Here is a 16,429-nt window from a genome sequence, read left to right as displayed (position 1 = left end):
TTTGACAATAGGGACCAACTTAACTTAACCATAAACTGTTAAAATAATGGTATTTGCACATGTTCCGGGAGAAAATAAACTTTGTTTCACTTGACAAGGAGGAGAGAATTAGAATATTCCATATTTCATATGATAAAATACAAAAGAAATAGTGAGTGGGTGACGTCATCAGTCTGCCAATTTGCACACTGACCAGGATGTGCATATAACTGTTTTGTGAAATTAAGCGAAACTTTAAAATGCCATAACTTTCTTATTTTACACCCGATTTTGATGAAACTTTCAGCGTTTTGCTTATTAGATTTTTTCTCCTTTTTTCAAATCAACTTTTTGTTGGGGTGGACTTATCCTTTAAATAAAAAGAGAAAAAAATCCATCAAGTAAAATACTGAAAATTTCATCAAAGTCGGATGTAAAATAAAAAAAGTTAACGCATTTTTTAGTTTTCCTTTATTATTATATGCACATCCTCCACTAGCACTGTGTGCAAATAAGGGGACTGATGACGTCACTCACTCACTATTTTTTGCATTTTATTACACGAAATATGTCCTGTTTGACAAAGTTAATATTCCTCACTGAACATGTGGAATTATTATTTTATAAATATTTTAAGGTTCAAGTTGGTCATTATTGTCAAATCTGTAAGAATAGAAAATAGTACGAAACTTTTATATTTTAGTTGGTAATTTAAGTAAAATACTACTATTCAAATATGATTAATGTAATGATTATCAAAATATTGTTTTCTTTTTTTAATACTCTTTTCTTTACAGATCAAAATGAATCAACATGCCTCTTATCAAAACCTATCTAAGCACAGGTATACAACCAACATTAGGAGTTGTGAATTCTGGGCAAAGTGGCCGCAATGCGTATGCCAACAATGGAGGATATATTTTTTCGCGTAACCTCCCCACATCGCAACAACCTGATACAGATGAAGACGATATGATGTCGAAACTGTCTCAGGGTAGCGATAGCGTTCCAATGTTACCAAAGGCCAACATTTTGACCACCGACTGTGTTGAAACACTTAAATCCATTGTTAGGAAGAAACTGAGAAGCATTGTTTTGAAGGCAGACCTGAACGAATGTCTTCTCTCGATCTCACCAGAACGATCATTCAACCCTGACATAGACCAGACAGATGAGGAAGGATGCACTTCCCTCTACAAAGCGGCTTCAAACGGTCATTTGATGAGGGTTAAATTTCTCGTTGCAAACGGCGCAAACCCGAATCAAGCAAATAAAGATGGACGCAGGGCTCTCCATGGAGCTGCTGAAGAAGGACATGAGGATATCGTAAAACTCCTCGTGAAGCAGGGAGCAGATGTGGATGCCGAATGTGGTCTGGGTCAGACAGCTCTTCATGCTGCTGTGCACAACAATCAATATCTCTCTGCATTGTTTCTTAGTTTGAACGGAGCAGATATTTACAAACGGGATATTCGTGGAAGAACCCCTTTACACATGGCAGCTGCAGCTGGGAACATTCACATCTTTAAAATCCTAGTACATGAGACATGGGACATAAATGTAGAAGATGACATGGGTCTAACAGTTCTTCATCATGCAGTGAGAAATGGCCATTCCAATATTGTCAACTATCTCCTCGAGAAAGGGGCTGAGGAGACTCCTTATGGAGGAGATAGTCTCCTCTTTGCGTCAGCATCGTTTGGCAGCCTAGATCTGGTCAAGCTTTTTATTTCCAGAGGCGGCAAAGTGAACGAGGAAAACAGCATCGGACAAAATCCTCTCCACGTAGCAGCTTTGAAGGGATACCTTGACATTGCCAAATGTCTCGTCGAAGAAGGATGTGACATAAATAAGGAAGATCACGAAGATTTCACACCAGTCCACGGGGCAGTTTTAAATGGTCATTTGGATGTACTTGATTATCTCGTAACGCAGCAAGCCAAAATCACCAAGTATGATGGAAAAGGTGTTCTGCACTTGGCAGCTATCCATGGTCACCTAAACATACTCCGATATTTCATCAAGATGGGAGCTGATGCCAGTGAGCTCGACGTCAGTGGACAAACTCCTCTCCACGTGGCAGCCCGCGGGGGTCACTTGGGCGTCGTGAAGTATCTCATTGAACAAGGATCGAAAATTGGCAAACAAGATCATCGTGGTTACGCCCCTCTCCACATTGCAGCTGCAAAAGGTCGACTTGAAACCGTCAAATATCTTGCAGATAAAAACTGCCACAAGAAAGAATTCGACAACACAGGTTCTACACCATTAGCTTTGGCAGCTATACATGGCCATTTGGATACCGTCAAGTATCTTGCGGATGGGAGATTTGATGAAACGGCCTCACTCTATGGAGCAGTAGCATCTGGTCATTTGGATATCGTCAGGTTCTTCATGAATCGCATTTCACTTCATTTGGCAGCTTCCCATGATGACTTAGACAACGTGCGCTATCTCGTGCATCAAGGGTTTGATATAAATGGGTGCGATGAGAAAGGCTGGACCCCGTTGGAGTATGCAATTAAGAATAGCAATTGTGAGGTCATAGACTATCTGCTTGCGAATGGAGCTAAAGCGAACCAATGTAAGGAAGAGAGTTTACTGTACATGGCATCTCGACTTGGCCACTTGGATGCAGTAAACGTTCTGATTTCAAGAGGAATTTCAGTAAATGCGGAGAGTCACAGAGGGCAGATTCCTCTTCACGCTGCTGCTGCCACTGGCAGAATCCAAGTCGTTGAAACTCTCATCGAGAACGGATCGGATTTGAACAAGACTGACATTGACGGATGGACGCCACTTCACGCAGCGGTCCAAAATGGCCACCTGGAAGTCGTTAGGTATCTCATGTGGAAAGGGGCGATAGACATCAAATGTAGAGGAATGACTTCTCTTCACATTGCAGCTCAAAGTGGTCACTTTGATATCGTCAAACACCTTAATCACGGAGTGGCTAATGTGAATGATGAAGACAATTTGGGTCGGATTCCTCTCCATAGTGCAGCTATGAAAGGTGATATCGAACTTGTCCACTATCTAGTTGAGCAAGGGTCAGATGTGAACAAGGGCGACTCCGATGGATGGACCCCGATGCATGAAGCACTTCAAAGCGGGAACTTGTTTATCGTGCAGTATTTGTTGGAGAAGGGCGCCAAGCTAACCAAGTTTAGAGGAAGGACACCACTATCCATCGCATCATCTGCAGGTCACTTGGATATAGTCGATCTTCTCCTTTGCAATGACGCTGATGTGAATGAGGATAATGGCACTGGGCGTATTCCTCTTCATGCTGCTGCAGCCAATGGTTCACTTGAGATCGTCGAAAAGCTCATCAATCATGGATCAAATGTGAACAAAATGGCCGACAATGGCTGGGCTCCATTACACGCTGCAGTCTGCGGTGGCAAGGTGGATGTTGTACGATATCTGATTTGCAATGGAGCTACGAAAACGGGGTTCAAAGGAATGACTGTTCTGTATATTGCTGCCCAGCATGGTTACACACACTTAGTAAACTATTTTGCTATGACAGGGTGTGATGTAAATGGCGAAACACACAATGGCAAATCTCCGCTTTTGGCAGCTAGTTACAATGGTGACATGGATTCTGTAGAAATGCTGGTTACCCAAGGTGCCTGTATTAATCAGGCTGACAGAAACGAATGGACACCAGTCCATGCAGCGGCACAAGAAGGACACTTGCCTGTAGTTACCTACCTGGTAGAAAATGGAGCAGACACTAATGCCAAAGATGCAGATGGTATGACACCACTTCAAGCAGCAGAAGATGGAGGTCATGAAGATGTCAAACAATTTCTCATCAGGTTAAAAGCAGACGTGAAAGATGAACTGCATAAAGACACAAAGAAGACAGATGGAATAACATCACTCCAAGCAGCTGAAGATGCAGGTCATGAAGATGGCCAAAAAATTATCATTCGGTTGAGAGCGGAAGTGCAAGATGAACGGCATAATGATACAGAAAAGTGTCTTCGACTTGACGGAAATTGCCAAGAAGTGTTCCGAGGCTCTGGGATTTCTAAGGTGTCCGCTTGTGACAGATTGTCTGGTACTAATGGGGAGTCCTGCTACCACATGTCATTAGGTGTCCATGAGGTAACGGTACCTGTTTCTACGCAAGTAAGTATACTACCCGCTTCTCTAAATTTATTTTTCTAGAATGCAGTAAAACAATGATTTAATAAGTAATTAGAATTATTTGATTTAATTGAAAGTTCAATCCTTTGAATATTAAATTGTACTACATCAATTCTCTTTCTATTGATATTTATTTTCCAATATTAATGCAGCCTTTTGAAATATTTAGAACAATGGTCTCAAGTCTGGGTTTATCATTCATCTTTGCATTCAATCTAATGTAACAAATTACCATTTTATTAGATAATTGAATAATCATTTTGGCCTAGATTTAAAAGACAACTACGCAATCCCACACTTTAACATGATACTTTTATTTTTCACCAACAGAATTCCTGGCGAATGAGCCCTGATAGCCTTTCCCGACATATCAAGACAACTATTCGCCCTACACGGTAAGAACTTGTGGTTTGAGATTCTAACACCTTACCTTATCTTACATTTGTTACGAATGCCTTCTAGCTTTTTTTAAGATATTCAAGTAGCTCAGGAAAAGAAAATCGCCCCAAATTGTGTATAACCTATTCAATTTCTTTTTATGTTTCAGTGAGTCAGGTGTCGCCAAACCAAAACCCCTACTTCCTGGAGGTGAGGTACCAGCTACTGATGATTTGCCTATCACCAGTGAAAACGATGCAGTAGATCCAAAACCGGGAACAAAGGTAACATTTCACTAGATTGCCGGGAATAGGACAGCCACACAAATCCCTGTGATGCACAAATCGTTATGATCCAATGCAACTTGGATACCAAGTTCATGTCGTAAAACATTTTAGTTTCACAATGAAGAATGATGTCACTATTGGTTCCCCTGCGAGGGTTTATTATGCATCTTTGCAATTAACCTAATAATTGTAGATAATTCAGATAATTGCATAATCCACTAGGCCTAGTTTTAAAAGACAACTACCTACGCAATACATTACCTCACTTGAACATGATAGTTTTATGTTTTATCCTCAGAATCTCGGCTACATTATCACGACAACTCTTCGTTATACACGGTAAGACTAAAAGCGTGAGGCTTTTTTACCTACAATACATAAATCTTGACTTACAAATGTCTTCGTCTATCTTTTTTATATTCACTTCGGAAAGAGAAAACCATCCTGATTGTGTATAACCTATTATATTTCTTATTATGTTTCAGTCTGTCTTGTATCTCCATACCAAAAACACAACTTCATGGAGGTGAGGTACCAGATACTGATGATTTTCCTGTCACCGGAATGACCAATGAAAACGACGCAGTAAATCCAAAATCAGGAATAAAGGTAATTGTTTACAGGAGTGCCTGGAACAGGACAGCCACAAAGATCGAGATGTTGCACAAATCGTTCTGATCCAATGCAATTAGAAATCAAGGGCACGTCCTTACCATTTTTAAAAGTGTCCCCCTGTATATTTGAAACTCAAATTGCATGTAATTGCAAGTTTTAGGCAATCTTCTGAAATATTGATTGTAGACTTAATTAGTTGTTAACTTATCGATGTTGATGTGAAGTGAAAGTTTTCTGTGAGACTTGAGTCTTGAATCTAGAGATGTTCCGCGTGCACTAGTGTAGTGAAGTTTTCTTTCAATTTGTCCAGATCTCTCAGACCTTTGCAGGCTGGACTAACTTATGTACCGTTTGATTTACAAAGTACCAGATCATGTAGAAAAGAATACCACGTGTGAAAAAAGTGTATTTTAAATACTCCTCCGAATTCACATGACTAATTCCTTTTTTCTATCTTATACTCTTCTTGCAGAGTGAACATCGAAACAATACGAATTGTTTTTCGATCCTGACCCTCCTCAATCGGGTGATTCTCGCTTTAGCCTTCTTCTTTGCTTGTTGTCCGATACGGTAAGAGTATGATACATAAATATACCACCATTACTTATCTTACATGTAGTAGTTCAAGTTGGAAAAAATATATAAAGACAATATTACTGATGTACAAGCAAGAAAATAACATCTTTGTTAAAAGGGGGCACACAATGGCAATAGCTGCTAATCGCGTCTGATACCCTGAAGTCCGGAACATACTACTGTTAACTCTACCACATGAATGAATGAATGTACACACATACATGTAAATGTATTATTGAATGATTATTTTGTTTCCATGCAACAGTTAAACCTACAACAAAAAATTAATAGACAATATCTCAAGGTAAAATAACAATAAATAACAGTCATTTCATGGGAGATGACAGTCATAAGCATTAAGGCCTGACAAAAAGACACCCCTCAAGAAAAGACTACGGCCCTGCATATACATCAATAAAAGTAGATATATGAAAATTACACAAAAAGCAGGGCCAGATGAAAAATAAAATCAAGCATGTAAAGAAAAATATTAGCAAAATACTAGTCCAATGATAATAATCCGCCAGGAGAATCTAAGGAGTACATTCAATATACCGACAGTTAATTTAATTAGACAACATTCGCAAATGTCTTCGTCTAACGTGTTTTTAAGAAAATCACCTAAAAAAATAGACAACCACCCAAATGTGCATATAACCTATTACATTTCTTACTACGTTTCAGTGTGTCTTGTGTCTCCAAACCAAAAATACAACTTCATGGAGGTGAGGTACCAGCTACTGATGATTTGCCTATCACCAGTGAAAACGACGCAGTAGATCCAAAACCGGGAATAAAGGTAACCTTTCACAAGATAGCCTGGAATAGTAGGACCACAAAGACCCGGGTTTTACGTAAATCGTTGTGATCCGATGCAATTAAGAAATCAATTGCATGTCCTAAAATATTTGTAATAGCACGCTTGTGTTTATTTCAAACTCAAGGTGCATTTAATTGCAAGTTTTATGCAATCCTTTGTCCTAGCTATCTTGTTTTATTGATACGTTTCGTTTTGATTGTGATATTTTGACTGGGGTTTTGAATTATTTGATGATTGAATTATTGCAGATTTATAACATGGAACAATGAAATTCATTATCTATTTTCATAGACTTTATGCAAATTGCTCGATCATTTGCAGCACGGCATGAATTATATACCGTTTCATTTACAAAATAAGAGATCATAATATAAAAGTAGACGACTTGTGAAAAACGGTGTAATTTAAATGACCCTCCGAATTCACGACATGACTAATTCACGTATGCTATCATATCTTTCTTACAGAGCGAACGTCGAAACAATGATAATTGTTTTTCGATCCCGACCCTCCTCCATCAGGCGATTCTCGCTTTGGTCTTCTACTTTGCCTGTTTTCCAATACTCGTAGCAGGCAACTTAAGGCTCTCCGAACCGGTTACGTTGGAAGCAGGTACACGTGGCGTAGTCACATTCTATCTCGAGCGTCCATCCAGTACACTCCAGTTTTCTCTTTTTTACACAATCCAGTTCGAATCGAAACGACGTCCTTTCTGCATCGATGGACTAAATGAAATTGATGGCTTCAAAGAACCAGCTCAAGTCTCTAGATTCACTACCACTGTCGCAGACAAAGATACATCTGCCTGTGTGAATATGACAATAGATAACGTTGACACCGTAGATGAAGATCGGTACATACTCACCGGAGTGTGGCATAGTTTGGAAAACGTTCTGTATGATACTCAGAAGAAGGAGGTTGTTGTACAGCGTCCTCCCGGTCCGGCATATTGCTCAATCACTTTGAGTGATAGTGAGTATCCGTATGAAGTACATTGTTGGGCCAAGACCGGAAGTAAACCAACTATACTGACGTGCTTCCAGAACGACCGGGATCTCGCCAAAGTGCATAACATTACAGATAATGGGCACACCACCAGAGGTATATTCTTCCTACCCGATATAACCCATTTCTCATGCTGTTCACATGACATAACATCCACCGTAGGTGCCGCAACCTGCAACGACTTTGAGTGGCCCCCTGGACATTCTGGTATTCCCAGTACAGAGAAGAATACCTGTAGGGGCAAGACTGTTAGTGAACAATCCAATAGGCCTGCTGACCCGACACCTCAAACCTACGCAGATTCGGATGTAGGGTCTGGAGCTCGCAGATCATTCATGGTTCTATCACATTGGCACTTTCTGTACCTGCTCATGTATCTTCTTGCCGTTGTGATCATGTGTTAGTCATGGACCCCTTCTCGTGACTTGTTTAGTTGAAACTAGTTTATTGTGTTATATGAGCACTTAAAGCGGTTTTAGAAAAGCGACCTTCCAAAACGGTCGGAAAACCGACTTACGATGTATTTTTCAAAATCGCTTTGCCTAGTTAAACTTGTTTAAGTGAAGGAGAAGACATAACCGTTTTTCGGGGAGCGATCCTCGCATATGTTGTGCAGTGTTGAATATTTATAATGCGGGTTCAAATTTCGTTCGAAACTGAGATCGTTCCACTTATATTCCAAAATGTTTTTCTGAATCAGTTTAGGGAAACTTTTAGTTTTATTAAAGCAGTTGAGAGCAAGGTCTTGAAATCTCATGTCACTTCAGGACTTTCACTATAAATTCAGTCAAGAAGAGGCTAATGATTACACAACGTTGGTTAAACCTGGTCCACAAAGGAATACAAAATAAAATATTCAACAATAAGCAACAATCGACCATTCAACATTTTAACGGACCAGAAATTAGGCACGATTGCCCCTATAATTGAAGCCTTCACATGTATTTTGTTGATATCCATTTAACATGTTTAAGATCTTGAACAGATTTTGTGGTGATTGGCACTTGCTGAAATATTAAGCCCGTTTGTATTGTTCCCCGAAAATGGGAGTGGAACAATCTTATATTGTAGGCATATGTTATTCTGGTTAGATGATGTACTGTCTCTTTGCTTTAAGTTTGTTTAGAGAGAATCGGATTGTGTATAATATTTCGTCTGAACTTGTTTTACTAATCACCATTTAAGTAACTTGATTTGTCTAAAATTGTACAGTGCATGAGTAGCATCACTGGATAGATGTGCACATGTTACGTATTATTCATATCAAAAGTTAAAATTTCGATGGAGTTTTAATTTGTGCCTGCATATTATGCGATATTGTATTATATTTAATGAATATCATGTAATTCAAGATTCAAGATTCAAGATTTATTAAAACATATGATCGCAGCTTGTTAAGCTGAATTGACAAATGTTTTACAAAAGAGCATAAAAATATACATAAAATCAACAAAAAAGTAATGTTACAAAAGAGTCAAGAAATTACAAAAACAATTACGGTATAATCATGATAATAATGAAGTGATCTATACATATATTTATACATTTTTTTTTTCCAATTCAATTTCAATTTTATTTCAATCATAAAATCATAAAATATATACAAAGTAACATGCAACAATCGAGATTTAATCTAATGAATGAAATTGGAGACTAATATGAAAGTTTAAAAAACTTGTGAGTCATAGTCCCCCAAAACAGGGAAAAGAAACACATGTTACGATATAATATAAACACACACACACCATCACACACACACACACACACACACCATCACACGCATGATACATAGGTACTTAAAATAGAGTTACAAGGAATAGGAAGAGACGAGCTGTCTCTTCAATAAGACCTTAAAAGATGACAATGTAGTGCATGACATAAAATTATTAGGTAAATTGTTCCAAATACGGGGACCGTTGTGTCTAAGAGAGTTGAGTAAGGACTGAGACGAAACCTTTGGGTAATGGTATTTTATACATGAGCGGGTATTATGGGAATGGATAGATTTATTAAGAGTAAACATTTGACAAATTATTTTAGGTGCAATACTATTATTAACATTAAACATCATTATGGCAATTTGGAATGTATATATATCATAAATCGTAAGTGTTTGTAACCTAAAAAATAAAGGACGAGAGTGAGCTTGAAAATGAGAATTTGTACATATTCTAAGAGCTTTCTTTTGCAGTTTGTATAAAAATTCTAATTTAGTTTTACCCACTGCTGCCCAGGTAATGGTACAATAATATAAGTATGGTAAAATTAAACAGTTATACAACATAAATAATACATTTTGAGGTAGGGATATACGTAATTTACGGAGTATACCAATGTTTTTAGATATTTTGTTTGCAATATATTGACGATGGTCCTGGAAAGATAAAGTATCATCAAGAATTATTCCTAAAAATTTAACTGAAGTACACACATTCAAATTAACATGGTTTATAAGTATTCTAATATCCTTACAATTATATGGGTGGGATTTTCTATTAAAATATAATACACACGTTTTGTCATTGTTTATGATTAATTCATTAGCATCAAACCATTGTATAACATTTTCTAATTCTCTATTTACCTGTAATATTAATCTATTGAAATCTTTATGACATGCAATTAAGTTGGTATCGTCGGCAAACAGTATAAAACGAAAAAAGGATGAAGAAGAGCTCAGATCATTTATATAGATCAAGAAAAGGAGAGGACCCAGTATAGAGCCCTGTGGGACTCCACACTGGATCCTCTTTCTATCGGAAACAAAATTATTATAACATGTGAAATGGAAACGATTACTCAAATAATTCTTAAACCACTGTAAGGCTACACCACGTATACCAACAAACTGTAATTTACAGAGGAGAATATCATGGTTGATGACATCAAACGCTTTAGATAGATCAAGAAATAAGCCTAATGTATGAACTTTGTTTGTTAATTTATTTTGGGTGTAATCATGAAGGTCAATTAAAGCATGTGCACAGGAGGATTGTTTTCTAAAACCGTACTGAGAGTCATCAAGGAGATTATATCTATTTATATGATTAAAAACCCTATTGTAAATCAATTTTTCTAATATCTTAGAAAAACAAGGGAGCAAAGTTATAGGGCGATAGTTAGAAAATATATGGGGATCCCCTTTCTTAAATATGGGTATAATTTTTCCTACTTTGAAGTTCATAGGAACCTTACCAGATAAAAAGGACAGATTACAAATATGTACAATGGGTTTAACAATAAAATGGATAACATGTTTAATAGTATATTGCGTAAGTCCTTCGAAATCTTGGCTTTTGGAAGAATTTATACATTTAACTATATTTAAAACCTCTGATTCATTGGTTGGGTGAAAAAATATGGAATTATTGCAAGGGACTTTTAAAAAGGAACTAAAATGGCACTTAGGGTTTTTAATATGTTGAGATTTGAGTTTGACAGCAATGCTAGAAAAATATGAATTAAATTCATTTACTATCGATTGAGGATCTGTTAACTTTCTTTCTTCTTTAAAAAAATAACTAGGATATTGACATTTTCTTTTCTTTCCTAATAGATTATTAATAACTTCCCAGGTTTTAGACATCTTGTTTCTATTCTTTTGTAATAAATCACTAAAATAGGTTTTCCTCGCAGACTGTAAAATGGAGTTCAATTTATTTCTATAATGTTTATATTTATTTTCACTGATATTATTTCTTTTTTTGCAAAATATTTTATATAATCTATGCCTTTTATTTATACATTTTAGAAGTGAAGGCGTAACCCAAGGTTTTCGTGGGGTATTCTTTCTCTTTATTTTACGGGGAGCAAAATTATGTTTATACGTAGTTTTAAATAAATTTATAAAGGAGTTATATGCATTATCTACATCACATGCTGAGAATACTTCGTTCCATTCTAAAGTAGCTAAATCTTTCTTAAATGAACTTAAACTTGATGGATCTGTAAGTTTTACATAAAATAAAGACGTTGGTTCTTTGTATAATTTAATAGAAAGGTTGGTTATTTGGAAAATGGGTAAATGATCAGTTATTCCACTATAAAAAAACACCAGAATGAATATCTTTGTCGACTACATTTGTGAATATGTTATCAATCAATGTTACAGACCGTTTACAAATTCTTGTTGGTTTGTCAATTAATGGACGAAGAGAATTATTATACATAATGTTTACAAAATCATTAATGTGTTGACAAGTATTATATTTAAGAAGATCTACATTATAATCACCCATTAAAAAAATAGATTTATTTTCTGTGGATATTGTTCCAAGACAACTATTGAAATTTTCATTAAATTCAAGAATGGGTTTATTAGGGTTTCTATATATAATACCAACAATAATATTTTTTGAACTATCCGAAATAATTTCAATAAAAAGAGATTCACAAATGGTTTCTGGTAAAGATATATCCTCCCTTACTTTAACATTAAGTGAATTATTAACCAAAAGTGCAACACCCCCACCTTTCCTACCTTGTCTGTCATTATGATAAAAAGTATAATTATCTCTATTAAATAATAACGGGGTATTTTCATTAATCCAGGTTTCACTAAAACCATATATAGAAAATTTTAACTTAATTTGATTAAGAAATTGATCAATAGCGAAATAATTTTTATTAAGACTTCTGGAATTAAAATGGAGAATACTAAAGTTATGTTTGTCATCAGTGGTAAAATCTGAATTATCATTGAAATCAATAGGGAGCCAGTACTTAACAGGTTTATCAAATGTAAAAAAATTATTATCTGGATCAATATCATCAAGTATTCCACTTTCATCAGAATCAATATATGTCGAGAACATATCAAAATTATCATTATCAACGGTATCATATTGCACTTCAGAAAATATACATTTAAACTCTTCATCATTTACTTCATTGAAAGGAAAAATATATTGGAGAATATCCATACAGTTGTATTTGCATGTACACATTCACACTTCAATCAACATTCAAAGCATACACAGCAAAAATAAAAATAACAATTAGGAAATCAAATATAACATAAAAAATAAACATTAATATACAACAAGTAGGCATAGAAATATCAGAGTAACGTACAAATATATAAAGTGAGAAAAATACAAGCAGATGAAACATGTAGGTCAATAACCTTGGATGTATTATATAATAAAAAAAGTTATAGATTTACAAAAATATGACATGATTAAATGGTGACACTATATTCTCAGAAGAATATACATGACTAATCAGGCGACTTCAGAAAGAAAAACTTCTACAACCATTTCAACGGTATGCAAAAAAGTACAAATATGTTCTTCAGCGTTCTTATGTATTCGAAAGATTATATATGATCAATGTCTTTCACAGAGTGTATCACTCTCTTCAGCAATTTGTTGTCTGAAGTTTTGACCGCTACAAGTATGCGTCCATCCATCGACCAAGCCGATTGGATCTTACTTTCAGATTTTCTGCAAGCTCGTTGGGCTTCCCACAGAAGTGATCTGTTAGTAACAGTCAAGTCCTCAAAGATGCTGAAGCCAGTATTGCTTTCTTTTAGTTTCTTCTTATTTTGTAGCAGTAGTCTTCGCAGTCGGTATGAAATGAGTTTAACAATAATTGCACGCGGTTTCCTTGGCAACCCTTCTGGTGGTCCCATACGCCGGCGAACTCGATGACATCTGTCAATATCCTCCTCCTTGAGATTGACTCCAAGATGTTTCCTGGCGATCTCACGTACCATCTCAGTTGTATTTTCCTTTTCTTGTTCAGGGACTCCAAAGATGCGTACACAGTTTCTTCGGGAATACTGTTCCTGATCATTTAATTAATGCTGTAACTTCACATTTATTTCCTCACAGGTTTGTCGCTGCTTCTGAAGATGCTTCAAATCATGCTCAAGGTTTTCAATTTTACTTTGAAGATCCATGATGACACCATCCTGTTTATCCAGTCTGAGAATCAAAGATTGGAGTTTAACATCCATTGCTTCACAGATGGTTCTTTTAATAGTTGATAGAACTTCATCATCCATTAGAACCTCCTTTACTTGGCTCTTTAGTATGGCATCAGAGCGTGTTTCAGGCATTGTGTGGAGAGGTGGTTCCAAGTGTTTAATCCGATGCAATACAAAAGATAATCCAGGATGAAAGGGCAATGTCACAAAAGGTCAGTGATGAAGTACAGTGACCCCTCAAATCAATGCTGGATTAGGTCCCAGGTAAGCTTAGGCTTGAAGCAAAGATAAACCCTACTCCAAAAGGTATATGCTGGGACTGGGTTGAAGATAACTCACAGAAGCAGGTAAGAAAATTCAGCAAATAAATGTTACAAAGTCCGCTTATATGTCACCAAAGTACATCCAGGTCATGACTTGGTTGACTAAGATCTTCCTAAAGGTGAGAATGCATCACACTTCCAGATACAAAGTGTAAAAAGGTAGATATTCAGGTAGATATTCTGATGTGATACAGAGCTGATATAGAGCTCAAGTTATTTCCACTCGTTTTCACTTCTATATATCTATATATATATCTATACATATATTTACTTTATAAATGTTCTTTAAGTTTGCATTATACTATATGTCACAAACCTAGCGAATATATTATCTTGTAAGTCATATTTACAACCAAAATCAAGTAAGCCCAGTGTCAGTGACCTATAAGTCCAAAGAAGATTTAACCAACACATCACAGTGAATAGATGTGGAGAGATCTAGATTGGTTAATTAGGGGGATGCAACATAATCATGCGTTTAATATTTATTTTTTTTGTATAAACCTGTGTACATCCTTTGTCATAGACATACAAAAACTTAATTGTATCATTGCTTGTATATACCCTTCTAAAGAAGGTTTTAGCTTAGTATTAGACAACTATTCATTTTGAAGTCATGAATGCTTGTTCGAATCAAATAGGCTCCTACACTGGAATCTGCCAGCATGTATAAGCAAATGTCGATAAGTGTATGCGTACGCGTTGTAGTTCGTAATACTGAGAGAATGCTATGTTTTATTTACTAATGCATGATTACTGAGAAATTATTTTTCTACCAGAATAACTGACACGTATCGCATTATACATTGGAAATATGTGTCTCTGTATTTTTATTGAATTCTGTTTGTGGTCGCTACACCCGATCGCTAGTTACGTCACGATCTTAAACAATTTAATGCATTTTGACGTTGTGACAGAGTATAGTATAGATAATGTGGAGTTGGTTATTCAAGGTTCAATAACGATCATTTGTAATGTTTAATCTGTTTTTAAGTTCTTCTCTTTAGTATATTTTTGATAAATCATGCATAGTATAAGAATGATGGGTTTCCGTGAGAACGGTAACTGATAAATAGGGTAAATACGATATTTATGTTCTATACTTGGAAAATGCGAAACTGCTTGCATGTAAGCTTACAAAGTAATTTACCCAAGTTTACGAAATTCATGGACTGAGATTAACAAATTCAATATCATTTTACGTGTGTGTATATAGTTATATAAGAAGCCAACTTTATGGTTGATTACCTGTAGTACTCTGGCCTGAAAATAATATAATTTTGAACAGATATAGTAAATCAGACAAACAATACACTAAGAATTTCATACAAATCGCAAAAGGAATAAAAGACTATGACATTTTAAGCAATGTTTCAGTGAAACACTCCCATGCTTAATTGTCTTCATTTAATGAACAAGCTGATGATATCATATCCCCATTCTTTGTCTTTGATTATATGAAATCATATTCATTTGAATTTTGTCCTCCAAAAACTTTCACAATGGAAATCACTTTTGAAAAGGGCTGAGGACGGACAACATTTCTTATTAGGGTGGAAAACTCTGTTACTCCTCGGTCCTTTTCCACTCTTTTCTCCATTTGTCTTTTTACAGTGTATTAAAGGGGAATCCAACCCAAATAAAAACTTGTTTTTAAAGGAAAAAGAAAAATCAGATAAGTTGATAGGTGAAAGTTTGAACAATATCGGACAAACAATAAGAAAGTTATGAATTTTTAAAAGGTGTAAAAATTAGTAATCACTATACCCATGGATACTTCAAATTGGCCGCATATGTGGTGTCATAGTGATAAAGGCAAGTGCGACTCTTCCATGTACTCCAATACATATAATGGTTAAATGTCTTCTTTTTTTCAAAAAATATACTTCAAATTATATTTTTCTTTCATGAGGACGTACCTGGGATATATTTAGATTACTGCCCCAGGGAAATTAGTACTTAGGAGAAAACCACAAATCCCTTATAATTAAGTACATGGCCTGTGGGAAAGTTGCCCTTATCCCTTGTCATGATTTACTTACCCGGTTGCCATTTTGAAATGTACGTAGTCTTAGGGATCTTAATTTTAAAGCAGCCGTTACTTTCTTATTACTTGTCCGATTTCTTTTAAATTTTCACCATTCTGTTTCCTTTATTTTTCTCCTATCTAACGCAACATTTATGCCCAAGGCTGGGTTCCCCTTTAAAGGTGATCATTGCTGCAATTTATTTGGTTACAAGAGAGACATATCATACACACAGGTATGGAAATATGAAATACTTAGTATTTCATGTATAACGTTAGAACAAATGAAAATGGGGACATGACATCGTTTAATAGCCTTCCTATCGCACGTCG

The 16,429-nt window shown here is 35.9% G+C and overlaps 1 protein-coding gene across 1 annotated transcript; it reads left to right on the top strand.

The window, feature by feature from the left end:
• Positions 1-774: 774 nt before the first annotated feature.
• Positions 775-10,462, top strand: LOC129282717 (serine/threonine-protein phosphatase 6 regulatory ankyrin repeat subunit B-like). Its single transcript, XM_064113827.1, has 8 exons — positions 775-4,119; positions 4,468-4,532; positions 4,685-4,799; positions 5,101-5,141; positions 5,288-5,411; positions 5,890-5,987; positions 6,678-6,792; positions 7,281-10,462. Exons 1-8 carry the CDS (start codon positions 793-795, stop codon positions 8,220-8,222), a joined length of 4,827 nt encoding a protein of 1,608 aa, XP_063969897.1. The 5' UTR covers positions 775-792; the 3' UTR covers positions 8,223-10,462.
• The last annotated feature ends 5,967 nt before the right edge of the window (positions 10,463-16,429 follow it).

This window comes from Lytechinus pictus, chromosome 19 (genome assembly GCF_037042905.1).
Source record: "Lytechinus pictus isolate F3 Inbred chromosome 19, Lp3.0, whole genome shotgun sequence".
NCBI classification, from domain to species: Eukaryota; Metazoa; Echinodermata; class Echinoidea; order Temnopleuroida; family Toxopneustidae; genus Lytechinus; species Lytechinus pictus.
Note: the sequence above shows the minus strand (reverse complement) of the source record. Positions and strands in the feature narration are given on the sequence as shown.

Excerpts from the sequence above, each read along its gene's own strand:
- LOC129282717 (XM_064113827.1), top strand. The coding sequence starts at position 793 with ATGCCTCTTATCAAAACCTATCTAAGCACAGGTATACAACCAACATTA. Across the intron at positions 4,120-4,467 it reads CGGTACCTGTTTCTACGCAA|AATTCCTGGCGAATGAGCCC; the intron begins GTAAGTATACTA and ends TTTCACCAACAG. Across the intron at positions 5,988-6,677 it reads TTTGCTTGTTGTCCGATACG|TGTGTCTTGTGTCTCCAAAC; the intron begins GTAAGAGTATGA and ends ACTACGTTTCAG.